This window comes from Odontomachus brunneus, unplaced genomic scaffold (genome assembly GCF_010583005.1).
Source record: "Odontomachus brunneus isolate Ranch 3 - 2012 unplaced genomic scaffold, Obru_v1 Obru_scaffold_036, whole genome shotgun sequence".
In the NCBI taxonomy this organism is placed as follows: Eukaryota; Metazoa; Arthropoda; class Insecta; order Hymenoptera; family Formicidae; genus Odontomachus; species Odontomachus brunneus.
The window spans coordinates 2,299,449-2,317,864 of NW_022639486.1; the positions used below are offsets into that span (position 1 = coordinate 2,299,449).

General features: G+C 41.1%; 1 protein-coding gene across 4 annotated transcripts in view; it reads right to left on the reverse strand.

Annotated features, from left to right (window-relative positions):
- Positions 1–93: 93 nt before the first annotated feature.
- LOC116843917 (S phase cyclin A-associated protein in the endoplasmic reticulum) overlaps positions 94–18,416 on the reverse strand; it is a 50,291-nt gene continuing 31,968 nt past the window's right edge. For all 4 annotated transcript variants that reach the window (XM_032814862.1, XM_032814859.1, XM_032814860.1 and 1 more), the window contains 4 exons: positions 14,299–14,722; positions 6,592–6,777; positions 2,328–2,501; positions 94–1,867 (listed from right to left, as the gene is read on the reverse strand). In XM_032814862.1, coding sequence (XP_032670753.1) covers positions 1,793–1,867; positions 2,328–2,501; positions 6,592–6,777; positions 14,299–14,722 — 859 coding nt within the window. In that variant the 3' untranslated portion in view covers positions 94–1,792. The remainder of the gene's footprint in view (positions 1,868–2,327; positions 2,502–6,591; positions 6,778–14,298; positions 14,723–18,416) is intronic.

The window sequence follows — 18,416 nt, forward strand, 5'->3', positions numbered from 1 at the left end:
GAAAGTTCAAATATTTATATTTAAGGATCAGAATAATAAAAACGTTCAGGATTAGGTACACAGAGAATATTTTACAGTTTTTTTCTTTTCATATAATTTTTTTTAATTTCACTATGTTTTTAATAGTCCAGGAATGGGCTGTCAGTAAGGACTATCTTACTAAGGAGCGTAGCAAATTTCGCGAGAAACATAGCAGATTTATAATAGCGCATTTCAATTCGTAAAATATAATAGCGCGTATGAAATGAATGGATAATGAATTACTGCAGAATATCGATTTATAATGCTTGATTAAGTCTTTAAGTGTGCTTGGTTAAGTCCTACAGTGATGTTTATTGTACAATTCTCTTCGTCCATATGTCTGGGAATTTGTACTTTTACCTTATTTATGCGAGGTGCTTTACGGATATCTAGACATCGCGAAGCAAAGCGTGGATTTTCTCTATCAGGTTAGTGTTTTCTAAATTTCTGTTACTATGAGTTTAATTCTAGAATGCAATATTACATCTTCCACACAGTACTCTTTCCACGATATTCTCTGCACTTTCGATTAACTCCTCCTCCTCCTTAAAATTCAAACTGACCTCGTGCCATAAAGATTGCAACAATTTTTTTTGACGAATTTCGCAACATATCCGACTCAATGGAGAAATGTATCTTTCAGTACTTCTCAGGGGATAAATTTATTCCATTGGAAACTGGACGCGTTTTGAAGTTCATCGAGATGAAAATGCTGCAAACTTTTCTCTACTAATTGTATTCTCTACGATATATAGATGAAATCTCTCAAATTCGATTTGCATTTATATAATTTCTTTCCTTTTTCTTACGAAATCGTTCGCTCGTCCGCCAAAGAACGGCGCAAAAATTATACGCGGGATAACTCACACTGAACGCGACGCGATAACTTCGATGGAGAGTCATAAATCGCCGGAGTTGATCGTCGCGATGTTTATTGTCGTTCTCACCGAGGTGACAGACAATTTCGACCGTAAGTCGCTACTGACGCGCGCGAATAAATTATACGGCGCGCAGTTACGTTCCGCGGAGCGTGACGTGAGCGTTTACACTCGCGGGGCAATTAATCGAAAGTGCAAGCCATGATTTTGCCGCGGCCGATCCGTGGATCGTCATCGCGCGGACGTTGTGCGACGTTTCTCGGCGGAACACACGCGCGACCATCAGATGCGTGCTCGGACCACGATCACGATCCGATATCGGCCGGATAGGAAATGTTACGACTCAGAAGAGGAATAACGCGATAAAATTGCGGATCGTGCGCTCTGTTGAGATTGAACGGTCTACCGTCTTGCGCGCGCGCGCGCGTTCCGCCGGCATATCACGGCCGTAAATAGGCGAGCGAAGTGGTTCGGGAAGCACCGATCTAAATTAACATACGTACTTTGTTCGCGCGTTACTTAGGAGTAAATTTAACTCGGCTGGCAAATCGAGCTTTATTCCTGGATACGAGGCAATGCGCGCGTCGAACGTCAAAGTCGCTCGACACGAGGGAGTTGTCATCGTGCGTTGTGACGCAACCGCAAGACGATGAAATACGAGGCACTGCGGATCGAATCCTATGCAGATTTCTTCTTCTTCTTTTTTTAATTCGCTTTCGTTTCTACACTTCTCCATGGTATCGCGTGTACAGGGAACGACTCGTCGATATACTTAATAATCTATCGGCGACGACGATCCCGACACGCGCGGATTATTACAACTAGCGAGCTCTAAGGAGCGCAATTATACTAATAGAGCCGTCGGCGAAACGCACGGGACGGGAGGGGGCGGACTAGGCGTTATCCTTCAGTAGACGCACCAAAGGATTTAATTTACCTTCCTCCGAATTTCTGTACTGCTCCAGCAACTGCACAATTTGCAAATGTATTCGTTAATTTTATCGATCGTAGAGTGCGATACGCGCGTTGGGGGCAGGGGAGCGTGCAAAGGGTGCCAAGGCAAAAGCCAAAAGTGAATTGTATCAATTCGCAAATTGAGTCCACGCGTCGAATACAACGCAATCAATATGACAGCAAAGTTATTGAACAAAGGGAACTTCCAAGAATTAAAACGCTGAAACTCAAAATATTACAGCGGGCATGTAACGTACACAAAACATTAATTAAATTTAGCTTAATTACATTGATATTATACAATCAATTAGTAAAGTTGATATTTAATTTAATCAGACGTATATGCATACGTCGCATGACAGATATAATTTTTGCATTAAATCAAAATAAGATTTATGACGGGGGAGATCAAAATTTCGAAAAATGGCACAGTCAGCTCACAACGTGGCAAGATTCGTATTTGCGTTCACTCACCTCATATGACAATTCGCAAGACAATATCGCCATTGCTTCGGGATTCTGATGTGTGGCGGCTAAAAGCGCCGGCGATGTGTAAGGTATCAATCTGGGGTCTCCGTAGAAAGGGAACGGTAGAGTACACAGCTGCTGTAGAACGCTAGGGCCCGCTCCGGCTGATTGGAGAACCAGCTGAAACAGATTCCCCGCGAGGGCTCTATTACTTTTTCGTGCCTTCTGTTTTTTCCTCTTTGAATTTTACAGTAACTCTATAAAATCCATCGACACGACGGTGGACAAAAGAGCTGGAAATGGTCAAAAACTAGCTTAAACTATCCGACACTGTGTCCGGGTTATCGTAAAATGTCAAGGGGATGAAATCAGAGGGAGGGTGTGAGGTGTTCAGGTTTCATGGTAGTCTATATTTTCCACAAGGTCCCAGAGAATAATTATACAAAATTCCAGATCTGTCAAAGGGTTTAGGAGTTTATAGAGAACGTACAAACAGACATTCTATTTTATATACATATATATAGATTAACCGATTAATAGATATATAGATTTAATTAACACTGTAGAAATAATAATCAATTTTAATATAAAAATTTTCAGAAATTAAAATCAATTACTGTTTCTACCGTAATTTTCTCTATCGATCTTTATCACCCATAACCAAATCCATTAACTTTTAGGCTGCTTTCATTAAAAAAGTTTTTTTTTCTCAAAAATTTTTCTATATAAGTAACATACACATGGCACAGAATCTTGAGATTTGTGTAGAGCCATTTTGGCTTTTCCGGTAGAAAACTCACGATCAAATATAAAAAAATTTTATTTTCTCAAAAATAGTGTATTTAGGAGTTCTTGGTATCGCTGATTTCAATTCTGAGCATAGATTTATGAAATTTCGAGTAAGTGCAACATTAACAATATAAATAAATATAAACATATAGATTCATGCAGTCTTTATTGTTTGGTTTTTTAATGTTTAACTTTTGTATTTTTTTTTTACTTTTTTGCTTATTTTATAATTTTTTGATTATTTATATTTTTAATTTTTTTTATATTTTTCAATATTTATATTTTTTTATTACATTTTGTGATTTCTTTATGTTAACTTTTTTCCGTAATCATAATAAAATTTTTTTGAAATGATAATTTTCAAAGCAGGGTGTTATGCATAATGAAGCATTACAATTACTGCATGTGTTTCGGCGACGTAAGTGCGAACAAGCACCGAAGAAACATGTATTGCGTAAGCTACATACACACATACATATATGTTTAATACATTTAGCATTTACCACTAAAAATAATAGTATTTTAACCCAAACTCAAGAGCCACAAAAGTGGCTTTCCCCGGCAGTCTAAAGGTTAAATATAAAAATAACAAAAGCCGCTAGATGCACGAAGTTTTCGCCCCGAATATAAATGATTTCTAAATATTACACAATTTTCCTCGGGAAATATTACAATTTTTTCATGCTGTCTTCACGAAAGTAAGCGGGACTCGCGTTTTCTTCGCGCTTTATCGGTGAGGTTGTTCATTGAGACAAGGCACCGGTGTGCCGGAATGAAGATCTCTTGTAATTACAAATTACCCGCATGATAGTCTCAATTGGAGGCTCTCGATTGTTACGTACGACCGAGACGGTTAATTAAGACGGCTGGAGTAAATTTTCTTAAAAGACCGTGAGAACCTGGTCGGCCCAGGTGTCACGGAAGCGGCAGGTAGTAGAGTCTTGGGCGCAAGAAGATGTCACCGGACATCTGCGTCTAGCGCGACAAGTGCCACCGTGAACAGGACGTTGTATTCCCGTGCACCTGCGGATTACTCTTGCAGGAAATGCCCACATTACGCCGCGTCGTCGGCGCCCGTATTGCGTCCGTGTTGAAGATCGGTTCGCCCGTTGTGGTTACCGTAACCGTAACCGCGGTAACGTAATTCGGTAGCACGCGTAATTCGATGACGATTGATTCGCGATTGAATCATCGAGGAGAGGTCCTCTTGTCGAAAAACAGAAGGCTCCTATCGTGGAAACTGCCAGGAAGGTAGAGCCTTATCGATCCACGGCGGAAAGTCGCTCGACACGTTTCGAGTTATGGCCGGGGCAAGGCTTTCCCTCCGCGGCTCCCGCGTTTCCAACCTTTGCCGTACGTACGCGAGCGCGGCTTGGTGAATACGCGGGAAAATAAGAGCAACTACACGGAAGCGAAAGAGGGAAAGGTGTCGAGAACGAGAAGCTATCTGAACGTTTCCTAGGCTTGAACCTCTCGTTGACACCATCTAGGTCGATCAAATGGCGAAGACACGAGCGTGTCACGATTAGCGGGCGTGTAGCGGCACGCGCCTGGTTCTAAGGGGGTAAACGTCGGCCCCGACTTCAAAATAAATAAGAGCAGAACGCGGTTAACACATCACGTTGGCGCCACCGCGCGAAGGAAGGAAAAAAAGAACCCACTCGAATTCAGTTACGAGCCCCAACAAGAAACGAGCATAGACGTGTTTATGATCGCGAACGGAGAAGGTGGAAGTCGTCGTAGTCAGCGCGATAACCTTGGCTGCTGCAGATGCTCGTAGGAGCTTAAAAGCGTCACGTCGTTTCACCCTCTCTTTCTCTCTATCTCGCTCTTTCCTCCGAACAATTTCCCCGCTCTTCCTTCCGTTTTTTGCTCTCTCCCCTTCTTCGGAAGACGATTTTCCCAAGGCAGTTACTCTTCTCCTCGGGACGCGGAGGCTCGACTCGTTCTTCGTTCGGGAAAGAGAGAAAAAGAGAGAGGGAGAACGGCACCTTAAAAAAGCGCTGAAAGACGAATGCGCGACGTCGGCGATGCACTCAACGTTACATCCCGATTCACGTGTCCGCGAAATCGACGCGTCCGCGACTGCAGGACCGATCTTAGCTTCGGACCCGAACATTCCCGTCGGTTTCTCGCGCGCGAAAAGGGTCCTTCAATCGAATTATTATTGGCAATGAAAGCACCCAAAATCTTATCAAAGAGCGTCCACGTAAATCTCCATATAAATTCTAAATCTACATACCACATTACAATATTCTAACAGATACAAAAACGATCAATTTTAACTATAATATTTAAAAGTCGACCGACAAAACATATTTTTTAGTGAATGCTCTCAAGTGTATTATTTATCATTCGACGTAAACAGGAAATTGTTATTTCCAAGAGTATACATGTTTTCAATCGTCGCGCTTCATTGGTCGACTTCATCTCTTGAGATCAGCTCCGATATCGTGTCTATAGTCTCCCTCGTGTATGTGTCTTTCCGCCTCGCACGCGTTATTTAATTATTTATCCGAATTTTCCACGCGGCCCCGCGAATCGATGGACCGGCACTGCACGGAAGAGCGCGCGCGTATGTGCACATGTGCACGCGTGCACGCGTCGTGAAGCGTATGGAACGGAACGCCGTAAATATATCTTAACGGCGTTCGGCCGTATATTGATGGGAGGTCCGCTGAGTGTGTTGTGTCTAACAGCTTCTTCCTTCTTCTCGCCGGTAACGCGCTGTACGCGCCATCCAGCGCATTCATTTCACCGGACGGTATTTCAACGGGCGTACCACGAGCCTACCACGGCCACGGGGAAAACCACCACTCGAAGATCTCAAGACAGTAAATGCTTTAGCCAATCTTTATATGTAGCATAACGAAGTATTCTTCGAGACAAATCAATACGCAACCAAAGAGAGAAAGTTCGAAATATGTTAAGACCTTCGAGGGTGTCAAAGTCTCCCACAAGTCCGCAAAAAGAATTCGAATCGAAGATCTTAGAAATGGAAAGAGTTCTTCGCCTCTTTTTAATGTATTTATATATGTAAAAGTGGTAAATAAGACGATTTTAACACGGAAAAAAATTTGAAGGAATTAAGCAAGTTTCTGGTAAAATATCAACGTGCCAGAAATTCCGGTTGAAGTTGCCAGAGTTGTGCTAAAATTTTTCAAAAGTTTCTGGTTGAATATGGACAGAATTATGGTAGCTTCAACCGGAATTTTCTGGTACGTTTATATTTGATCAAAAATTGTTTAATTCGATCAAACTTTTTTCCATGAAATGAAATATAAGGAAATAGGAGAATGTATGCATTTCCTTGGGAAATATTTCTCGAGAAAATATATCGTTTCCATCACTTTTTACGCGATTTAAATTACAAATAACTTGACATTCGGGGAAAGGCTGGTAGATCTGACGGAGTGGCGTGCAGAATTCTTTCGAATTTCGAATTCGCTCGCATCGAATAACATGCAAAACAATGTCTCACCTGATTATCCGAGTTGTTAACGGCGAAATAGCCGAGCACCATGAACAACTCCGAGAGGATGTAAATACCGCTCGTGTTCAGCATCGATTCCGGCTTGTCCGATAAAGAATCGCGAGACAGCCGGGTTATCAGGTGGCTCGCTATGAACCGCCACTGCAGGCTCGTACCTTCGACACCCAGGAAGTCCTGCGAACAAAATATCCCGCGCAAAGAAGTTACTCGTCCAACATTGTCCCTCGCGTTTCCCCCAGCCATAAAGCAAGAGACAATGACAATGATCAACGAATGACCAAAGAACTACACTTTCAACATTTTATCCGGTAAGTCCAACGTTCGATAAGTTTCTGATAAGGCGAGATCAATCAGTCTCCTGATTCTTCTTCCACGAAAGCGAATCGGCAGCTCTCTCCTCGTAATGCTGCGGCTTACACGCAAATCCGGCACAAAGTAACGTACTTAGCAGCGCTTAATGGGTATCGATATAATTCCGCCGCTCTTTTCTTGACCTTAAATTACCAATTCCCCTTCAAGACGGCCCGCTGAGCCCGTTGAAATCTAAGACGGGCTTGATCTGACTTGATCGTGCGGTAGCCGCTGCAAACTGTCGGCCTGTCTGCCGGCCAGCAGCCGGCTTTGTCATCGCGAAACCGCATCGTCGAGAGCGGCCAAAGAGAATGGATAATAACCGTTGGTTTTTCGACAAATGTGCACACCGCGGGGTTCGTCCGGGATAATCGACAGTGGCTCCCGCGGGACTCTCGCCCGGCGGCGCACCCTCCCGCGGGGCGCGGGATGGCCCGGGTGGTTTTTGCCAAGGGGGCGCGAGACACCGCCTCGATTCAATTCGCGGTCGGTGCGCCGTCGAGGACTTCACGGGAGGCCTTTCGCGTCTTGACAGGCGAACCCCCGCGATACATGATATCTCCATCACGCTCGGCGCCCTACGCCCTACGCCAACGATAAGCCGCATTGTTGGCGGCAACAAGCGGCATCGTTGTCATTTGGAGAGGTGGCGTCCGGGGAGCACTCGGTGCCGAATCGAAGACCGTCGCGAATTAAAGAGTAATGGAGTTCGCAGTGATGTCTAATGGACGCGCGTTCTGCTTGCAGCTTGACAGTGTCCCGCACGCACGACTGAATATCGTGACAACCGCGTAAATTAAGTAACGCAATCTCTAAATTTCTTAGGATGAAATTCTACTCGAAGAGTATACTCCCGACAGCCGTCGAGTCACTTGAATGACTTTTCGCTCATACGCGATGAATTCCCCTTTCTCGCCGAGTGAATATTTTCCTTCGAAGTTCAAGAGCGAATTTAACGCATTCCATCGTCGCGGAAACAAATTTATCAATCGAAATATTTACTCGTATAGATTAAGAATCCTAAACTTCTTTTTGTGATTTGTGGCAGTATTTTTTCCATTCTCGTCTCGGGCGAATTTTCGTTCGTTCTCAGAAAGATTACACGCTCCCAGAAATGTAGAATAGGAAGTATAATTAATTGCATGTGGAAAATCGGCTGCATTAATGCGTAAGGTAGAGATACCAATAGCCGGACATGTCCCTATATCCAGACATATACACGGAAAATTATTATTATTAACCTTAATTATTTCTTTTAGTATAATATTAATGTTTAATTAAAATCTATCAATATTTAAAAATATTTATATGTTGAATTATTTTAAATATTATAAAAATTATTATCCAATGAATAAGAAAACTTTGATAACATAACATGATTAGATACAGGATATACTTTCACGATGTTCTTAACGTTTTGTTAAGAAGTTTGATATATTTGTTAAGATATTTTTTATTTACTTTATTGTTTTTATCTCATAATAAGCATTACGTTATATAATCCGAAAATGGTAAAGAATAATTATAAGAATGCATTTAGTTAATAAAAAAAACTTATTTATAGTTAAATTTTATAAATTTAGCTACTGGTACAGTAATTTCATAATTGCCTAGTAACCGGCCACACGTTCAGTTACAGATGCAACTCGCATTACACATGTACTCGCGTGTACCAACAAATCGAGCAAATCGAGAATAACTGCGCTGTCACAAACACTCTTATAAATTACTTAAAATTATTGTCGACAAAAGTTTAGAGAGTAAGTAAATATTGACACATCAATCAATGTAATTTGAAAGTGTATTTTAACCATATAATCTCTATACCTATATCTCTATACCTCTAAAATATAACTTCCGTACGGCATCCATGCGAACACTTCGCAGTGTTACCTGCATTAATACTGTATGAATTATGGCTTTTTTATAAGATCATAAGTATGTCAAGAAACATAAGAAAAGTCATATACACAAAAGGACGTGAATGCTGCTTTGGAGGACATGAAAAACGATAAAAATAACAAAAAAATCAATCAAATATGACGATTTATTTGTAATTTTATTTTAATCATCATGTTCGGATATTGCGTCAACTGAGTTTAACAATAGAGATATTGTCCGGGTATTGGTACATTCTTACTCTTGCAAATTTTGATTATTTTTTAAATAATTTTGATAATTTTACTGTCTTTTATATCTTAATAATACTTCTTAAAGTCTCAGCTTTTAATTAATTATATTTTTACATTATTAAGTATTATATACTTTTATAAAATTAAGCAATTGTAGTATTACGCCGTTAAATGTCCGGCTATTGGGACATTTACCTTAATTTGCTTAATAAATACAATATTTCTATATTACAAGATCGATTGTTAATACAATTACTTTTTTCGCAGTGTATATTGATATTTTTTTCATTATGTATTCTTACGGTCATTCAAACGGCTATTAATTATTCTGTTCAATTCAGTACGTTCAAGATGATCGTTCGTTGCTGGTACGTATGACTAGACCGTATCGGCTATTTGATTCTGCACGACAGACTCGAACGGCTGCAAAAATTAAACTTTCATTCGCTCGGTGCCGGCGTGTCGCGAGCCCTGGAAAATTGATATATCGAATTGCCCACATCCGAGCACAAGCTGGAAACTCCACGCTTATTTTAATATTTACGACATGCCGGCCGGCGTGTGTAACCTAGACCTGGATACGCGTTAGATAAACACGGGCTATCGTCCATTGTCTCAATAAAAGTATTATTTTCGTCTTATGGGACATATGAAAATAAGCTCGGCGTTATGGGAAATTTCTCGCGCGCGTCGTAACCGACTTTCGGAACAACAATAACAACACACGCAGGCACGAGACAGACGAGTGGTCATAACGTTCTCAGACACTGAAGTGAACATAAGTAAAAAACGTTACGCGTTATTCTCCGACTCGCGCGAGACAAGACAAAGAGCGATAATTAGCGCGCGCCATCAGGATTGTCATGAACGACGAGAGCAAATCTTTCAAAAGTGATCACCATATTCCATTTTTTTGTATCACACGTTGAAGCTGCAACGGTTATCAATACTGAGAGTAAAAGGTATCTAAAAAATAAAAAATATTTATTCGGTGGATACTAATGACATATATTCACTTATACTAATATAAAATATTTCTCAAGTAAAAAAATCTATGTCTTCTTGAAATCTCAGCTTTCCACGAAAACAATTATTTACTCTGTGTTTCAATAAAAAAATTTAGATTTAAGTAAATATATTATAATATTTATCTAATGTGAATTTTTTTTATATATTTTTTAATATTTTATTTTTAATAATTTTTTATATTTTTTATCTTTTAGATATTTTTTTCTTTTAGTTACCTTATCATGTTACGTATAAAGTACAATTAATTGCATCTGAAAAATCGGCTGCTTGACCGAAGAAGAGCCAATAAAAGGAGATGAAAGACATTCGCGTGAAATTTATAAATTTCACTACCGTGAAATTTATTTACCGTATCTTTAGTAAATAAATGAAAGTCCGTTGAACTTCTTCATAATCTCAACGCGGCAGTCGTGTTAAAATTGAGCAAGAAATACGATCGGGAACTCCGTATTCTCGTTCAAGTGGAATAACCGCTTTATCATCGTAACTAATCAGAAACAATTATTTCTTGTTCCAGATCTGACCAGCAACGCACGTGGCTGTTCCAGGGGGAGGCATTTCCGGAGGACGCGGATGCCGTACCGGAGGATCCGGTTCGGGCCGAGCGGGGTCGGCTTGAAGATAGGTTTTACGGACTCACTGTGCTTCTCTTCTCTCCTTAACCCTTTACTACCGAAAACTCTAATGTAAAAGTCAGGATAACTCGAATTACGACCACAAAGAATTGTTCCACTCGTCTTAACTTCGTTTAACTTCGTTAAACCGAATCTCCGCATTTAACTAACGCTTTCTGTTTTTGTCCTAGATCTTGTGACAGAGCGTGACTGACTTCGAAGTAGTTAAGAGCAATGCAATTTATTTCGCTTACAGATTATTGCACGTGAGTTTTCTCACATATGTATGTACATATCGTGAAACAGAACAATTCGAAACTGTTCGAAACAATAAGATGACCACGTTTTCAAACGTCTGTCTCGCTTAGTAAGCATTCGAGGAGTTAAATATTTCACCGTCAATCTCAATATTTTGGTAGACACATCCGAATGAACACGATATCTTAGCCATTCGCTTTTCCTGTTATATTTGATTCAAACTATGAAATTATTCAGCGGAACTATTTGTTCAGCGTGGTCCTCAAATTATTTCGGCGGCGTATAATGCGCATTAGAATTGCGCCACTTCGCCTGAAACGCGCTATTATTACGCTTGCGTTGATAAATTTTGCAAATATTGCGATCGTTCTCTTGAATCTCTTATGCATTCACGTTACAATCTTGTTGAGTCAAATTCGCTGGAATATCGGAATACAGTTCACAGTAAAGTATCACGAAACGATTCAACGCATCTCTAATCATTATTCCGCTCACTGGCTCACTGATCTCACGTTAAGATTTCACAACTATGTGACTATTTTGTGATTATCATGTTGCAGTTTTACACACGAACAGTTGATTTTGTGAAAAAATATTAACTAAGAATTCAAAGCAAATTTCAGCGAAACACGCGATCGTGCTCGAAAAATATTCAAACAATTAGGAATACAATTTTGTGTTCGCGTCTGCGCTCGTAGATTCCTCACCGCGATTTCCAGTTATCGATTTTTCATGCTTACCTTCGCGTCACGATAGGATATCCCTCCGACCGAGAATCTTCCGGTAAATTAAACCGGGAAGGAGTATTGCGAGAGTAAAGTTCGCAGAAGTACCGCGAGGCAGTATCCGCAAAAATATTACGGAGTTACATCTTCGCTGAAGTGTCGCGAAGATATCCTGCGTGAAAATTTCACGCCACTGCCGATCATTACTTTTCCACAGCTTCGATCGATTCCACGGTGGACGCGCTCGATCTCCGGATTTCGCGACGTTTCACGCAAGTGTGTTCCTGAGATGTGAAAGTGATAACTGATCGCACCGCGGAATTTCTTTCAAAGCAGTCTGCAAATTCAGGCGTGACCGTTCGTTAATCGAACTTGCACACGTTTCGTTTCGAGATAAATAGAGACTCTTCGTCGAGGCCGTCGAAATATCCGCGAGACGTTGCGAAGTAAATATTAATCGCGTCGCCAGTGAAGTGCCATCAACGCGGGATGATGCGGAACTGGACGTCGTTGGATTTCAACGCGAAATGGTGAGTGTTGAATTTTAACACTCATAGAGTGTCCTGTGATGTAGTGCATGCGTAAATGTAAATCGCATTGTTTTCCGGAGACTGTGGCAAAGGCAATTTGCACTACCTCGTTTAAGACCGAATATTTCGATAGTTTAACACATGTATATGATTTTCTGAACCCTAAGGTCCGTATTAACAGCTGTCACCTAAGCTTGTCTCATGTGGTGAAGTGAAAGTGATAATTGTGTTATTGAATGTTTGTTAAGTGAATTCATATTAACGTTACATGTTTAGAGACTTCATTCGTTGGAGCGTGTTTACTTACGTTATCTTATCAATATTTTGCAATATTTGCGTTATTACCTTAACAACATTACTCTTGCAATATTCAATTGCATGATCTGAAAAGATGTACTCTAGGACATTGATAAAAGTTATCATCATCTCATAGTTATCATGTAAGATACTCGGATTTTTATTTAGAGTCAGATTCAAGTTTTTCTCACAAGTAAACCTTCCCAAAAGGTACACTCTGATTTCTTTCTAATTTGGCACAAATGTAGAAGTACAAAATATATTTAGGTCATTTCTTCATTTGGTCCACTTTGAATTTCACGGGCAATTTATAACTTTTTAATGTTCTCACTCCTATCATTAATAAGTACAACAAACATGCATAAGAAATAAAATCGGGAGGAATTTGGCAATTTTAATTAAAATTTTAACAAAATTGGCATAGCTGAGACACGAACCATTCTAAATTTCTTTAGTCAAGATTTCAACCGAAATATTTTAAATCTGTGCTAAATTAGTCAAAAATGTTTCGAATCCCGGCCAAACCGAGAGAAGTTCGGCAGTTTTAATTAAGTTAAAAAAAAATCGGCATAGCTGAGAGACGAACCATTCTAAATTTCTTTAGCCGATATTCCAACCGAAATATTTTAAATCTGTGCTAAATTAGTCAAAAATGGTTCGAATCTCGGCCAAACCGAGAAATTATTTGTATAAATAATTTTTTCTACTTTTTACAAGTTTAAACATTTTATTATTTATACAAATAATTTTACACACTAATTTTTTTACTTTATATTCATAATTAGCAAACCAAAAACGCCTATATTTTGTATTCAATTTTATTATGCATTTTTGTTACACTTGTTGACGATAGGAGTGGAAACATTAAAAAGCTATGAACTGCTCGTGAAACTCAAAATGAGCCAAAATGAAAAAATATTACTTAAATTTTTTTGTACTTTTACCAAATTAAAAAGAAATCGAAGTATAACTTTTGGGTAAGTTTACTTGTCAGTTGAACTGAAAGACGTATCAACAGTTGTTATTTGGAATTTTTCCTACATGAAATACTCAGATCTGAATTTAGAGTTAGATATTGAGTTTCGCATTTAAATTATGTAATATATATTACATCTGTAGTGTCGCGATTCAGTTGAGAAATTCACATCCAATTCTAAATTCAAGTGTGTGTATCTCAGCTGAAGTAAGTTTCAAGTAACAACTATTAATATGGGCCTGACTATTTCACCTGAGACAAGTTTCAAGTAACGACTATCAATACGAGTCTATAAGCTGCGTAATGCGCTACCAAAGCGTAATAACCTTATGTCATCTCGCATATGCCTATCGTCTGTATTTTACTCCTTGAAATACATCTCTAAAAATATATAATTACATTGCACAATTGGAGCCACGGTGAAAGACCGTGGCTACTCATTTAATGCGTAAATTATGAAGCTGGGTACAAGTAAGGGCTATATTTGCAATTCCCACCGAATATAACTATCCGCGACGTTGATTTCATATTCACAGCGAATATAATCATCGTATTAGGGGCGAATGAAATTAAACGGTCGCACTCTCAGCGTGGTGTGTTTGGACGAGTGTGCGGGACGAAATTGGCGCGGACGATAAAATTGTATCGGCGAAGACGTGCGACATCGTGTTACGATCATATATCTCAGAAATATTAATCGAACGGCCGGGATTCCGTGTGGAAAATCACCTGAAAACCGGGAACGCGCTTATTCGGCTCTGCACTCGAAGTGAAAAAACTTACCTGTAGTGTCCGAAGATCAAGTTCCGCGATCGACTTGAGAAGCTTAAGACCGCGACCAGCCAGGGTGCGCACGGCGGTCGTGAAGGTCTGATTGGGCGTCGGCGAGGCTCCTTTCTGATTCTGCGGCGTTAACGCGACCGCCGCGTAGAGCGCGCCGATCGCACCTGAGGCTTCGGTCGCCGACAAGGTCGACAACAAGTGCGCCTCGGAGCTTGTCTGCTCCGCGTTGCCGCCACCCTCGCCGTGTACGCTGACGTTATCTTGATCAACGGACCTCTTCAGGTGACCGCAGATACGTGCGAGAAGATCGAAAGACGATACAAGCAACGGCGACTCGTGCTCCTGATCCAGGAAGAAATCCGTCTCGATCAGGGCCTGACTATGGCGCGACACGCGATCCACCAGGCCGCCGGCTACCAGATAGCTGAAGCACAAAATGTTAGGAGCGCGTTCTCGTGAGATCGGGAGGAAGAAAATGACACGCTTGCTTCACACGGAGGCAACGTTGCAAGCAGAAATTACGTTAAGATTACATCTCTTCCTACAGTGTTTTTCACAAAGCTAGACTCTGAAATTGTAGTATAAATTATTGTAGAAGTAGTAAATTTTTGATGACTTTGATATACAATAATAAAAAAAGAAAATATTCGAGTAATTACAATAATTTTGTAATGAAAAATTGAATACGTGCATACAATATTTTTAAGCAGATTTATAGTAATTTCTGTCATAATTGGTCCATGATTACAAAAATTTTGTTGCAATTTTTACCACAACATTTCCTTCGTACGTTTTCGATATCAACAGACAAAATAAATTCGAAAATTACATTCAAAAAATACGGAATTTATATATTCTATTTCCACATTTCTGTCTATGTCGTTTTTGAGCTATGGCAAAAGAATGATAACGAAAGGGTTGCTATACATTGAAACATAGACTGAGAGGCAAAGGGTTAGCCTAGCGTACCATAATGACGTAGGTACGTCTACTCGTGGGTTAATGATTAAAAACGCTCATACTAAACGTAAGAGAAAACTTTCGTTATTTAAAATGCTCGTTGTGCCAGCACGTCCGTCATCGACTTCTGTCCGCGAAAGATTTTGCTTCTCGAATACGAAACAACGGTGATCGGGGTACGCTCGTCGATCACCGAGCGATCATACGGCAGCGAAGTGTGCATATGGGTGCTGGAGGAGGGAGATGGAACCGGATAAAAAAACAATGTATTGCTTACAGGACAGCATGTGCGACGGCGTAACACGAGAGGATTATAACATCAGTGCGTAATTCCGAACACGCGGGAGAGAGAGAGAGAGATAGAAAGAGAGAGAAAGAGAGAGAGAAGGAGGGAAAAGGGGAGACGCGACTAAAGCACGAGAAGAACAGAGATGAAGGGGACCGGGGGTGAAGTGAACGTGGAGTGGAGAGAGAGCGTAGGGGTGCCAGGGGGTCGTAAGCGTCGCGCATGCGATGCTCATTCTGTCGGGTTGTTGTATGTATATGTTTTCCTTTCTCGTAGGCAGCATCCCCTTTCGCGGCCGCGCAAGCCCGAAGGGGTGCGTGCCTGTCAGCGCGTATTATCGCCGCCCCCTTCGACCCTCATCGGCAGAAACGCACACAAACGCACGCACGCACGCACGGGGTCCGCGCCGATGAGTATTGGAATATATAATACACGGCGCGCAAGTGCATCGCCGCCGCCCTTCGCACCGTGCCCGCGGAAGACCAACTGTCGCGTCTAATCGTAACTAGTTGTAAGTTAATCCTGCCGCGCACTAGAGTTTCGTAGAGCTCGCGCGCATTCTCGGCGGACCATCGGCGCACGGAGCGAGACGTTACTTTTTTAAGATCGTACTCGTTTTTTCGAAAATTGTACTCACACGATACATATAGGGTAGAGATGGCTTGGCCGCGCCCAAACGCACCCTCGCTTCGTCAGCGGCTTCGATTAAAAGGAAAAAAAAAATACGATGTGGAAAGCGAATTTCGGCAAGAGAATGCACGACAGTATCGACGATATTCGATTGCATAATTACGTAAATTACGACATGGCGTCGTTTAAATAACCGTAATTTACGTAATTATGCAATCTTTCTCGACGCTACAGTCAACCGCAGTTGATTATAGTTAATTATGAAAGTTCTTACTGTACACAGAGAGAATATTGCAGTTCTTTTTCGTATGAATTCTCTTCAATTTTTCTATATACAAGGACTCTGGAAGTATATAAATTTAAATTAAACATATATTTGGCTGATAAGAGTCGAGCTCTGATGTTGGAATTAATTATTCGCTTGGGAGAATAATAATATTTGACAGAGTGTTAATGTACGTGATGGATGGGTTTTTCATTTTTTATAACATACGCAGTGAATCAAACCTTCCACGTCAAACTCTAAATCTCAATTTTTAGTATTAATATTAATTACCTGCCTTTATTACCTCATAATTACGCGCATTTTTTTCTTTATTTATTTAAAGCTGCGAAAATTGAGAAAATATTATTGACCAAATATACATTTAATTTCAATTTCTTCAGATGTGTTTCTAGTAGCGCAGGAATATACTAAGATCTCTCTTGTTGAGAAGAATAAATTTCACTAGAAATATAACAAATCTCTTAATAGCACATATTTCAATCCTTCGAATATAAATAGCGCATATAAAATGAAAGGGTAGTCAATTAAAATCAAATTATGTATTCCTCAGTTTGTAGAATTTTGTGATAATTTTCACTAGAAAATTCTCTCAGTTTTAACTGCGGTTGACTATAAAGAATTTTCACCACACACACTCTCAATCGAATGTACAAGTGTGACAGGATAAAACACCGGGTGGCGCGCTTCGCGTCGCTTTTAAGCGACTCTCACGTCATGGAGTATCCGTTTCCGGTTTCTCTCGTGGCGCGCCGGTGACGTCTTCGTCAAACGCGAGGGGTGTGAGAGGCGTAAGAGGTAGGTCCCCGACTCTGTCGAAGCGAGAAATACGATGTGCGAACACGAACCGCCGGTATCGACGGGCGAGGATGTGTAGCGATAGCTCGCGCTCGGGGCTCGGGCTAAATTCGCTAATAAAATGCGGCGAAATGATCGCGTCGCGCGGATTAGAATCGCTTAACACGCGTAACTACTGGCGGGTCCGCCACCGCGCCGGATTACACGACGAACCCTCCCCTTAACCTACAACAACACAGTGACAGTTGGGACAAGGGGAACACCGTTGTGTCTTCGGACGCAATAATTTTCGATGGGCGAGTAGCCACTCCTTTTTTTCTTCCTCTCTCTACCCTCTCCCATTCGGCTTCTATACTTTTTCTCTCTCTCTCTCTCTCTCTCTCTCTCTCTCTCTCTCTCTCTCTCTCTCTCTCTCTATCTTCTCCCGTTCGGTTCCTGCTTTCTCTCTCCCCCTCTCCCCTCCCCTCTCTCTCCACTTCGTTTCCGTTTCGTTCCACGTGGGATTACACCCGTGAAAGTCACTGCGCGCCGGATCGCTTAATCCTTTAACCCGGACGCGCGAGTAAAGGGATAAATCTTTCCGATCCGGCCGAGCGTTCGCTGACGTATCATTGGCGACCCGAAACATCGAATCATACTTTCGCACTCGCGTAATCGAGCTTGTGCCACGAAATCCCCACGACTTAAACTCTCCAGCCCCCTCTGTTACACGACTCTCTACTTCAACGCGACTGACTTTATTCGAGAATAATATCCGCGAGAGAGTTCTCGAGCCTTTGAGCGAAGTAGGAAGAATACGTGTTGTCTGCGACAATTAAGGTAAAAGTACCAATACCTGAACACGTACCTAATCCTATTCGATGCATTCAGATAATAATGTTTAAAAACGCGCGATATCTGTTTTCTATCTGTATTTCGCACCGCCTTCTTGCCGAAAATTTTCTTGAAAATCTATCTCGTTCGCGTATGGTATACACATACCATAGATCCGTGGTAAAATTTTTCCCAAGACGAAAGAGCTGCAATGCAGCTCAGAATAACAACGACAGAAACAATCTTCCTGAAACTCTAAAACAACACTTCAGTGAGCGTTTAAACCGTTTCTGTCCTACGCGGCGAAGGTAACGAAGCGATTCGCGCCAACCAGGAAGATCCTGCGTG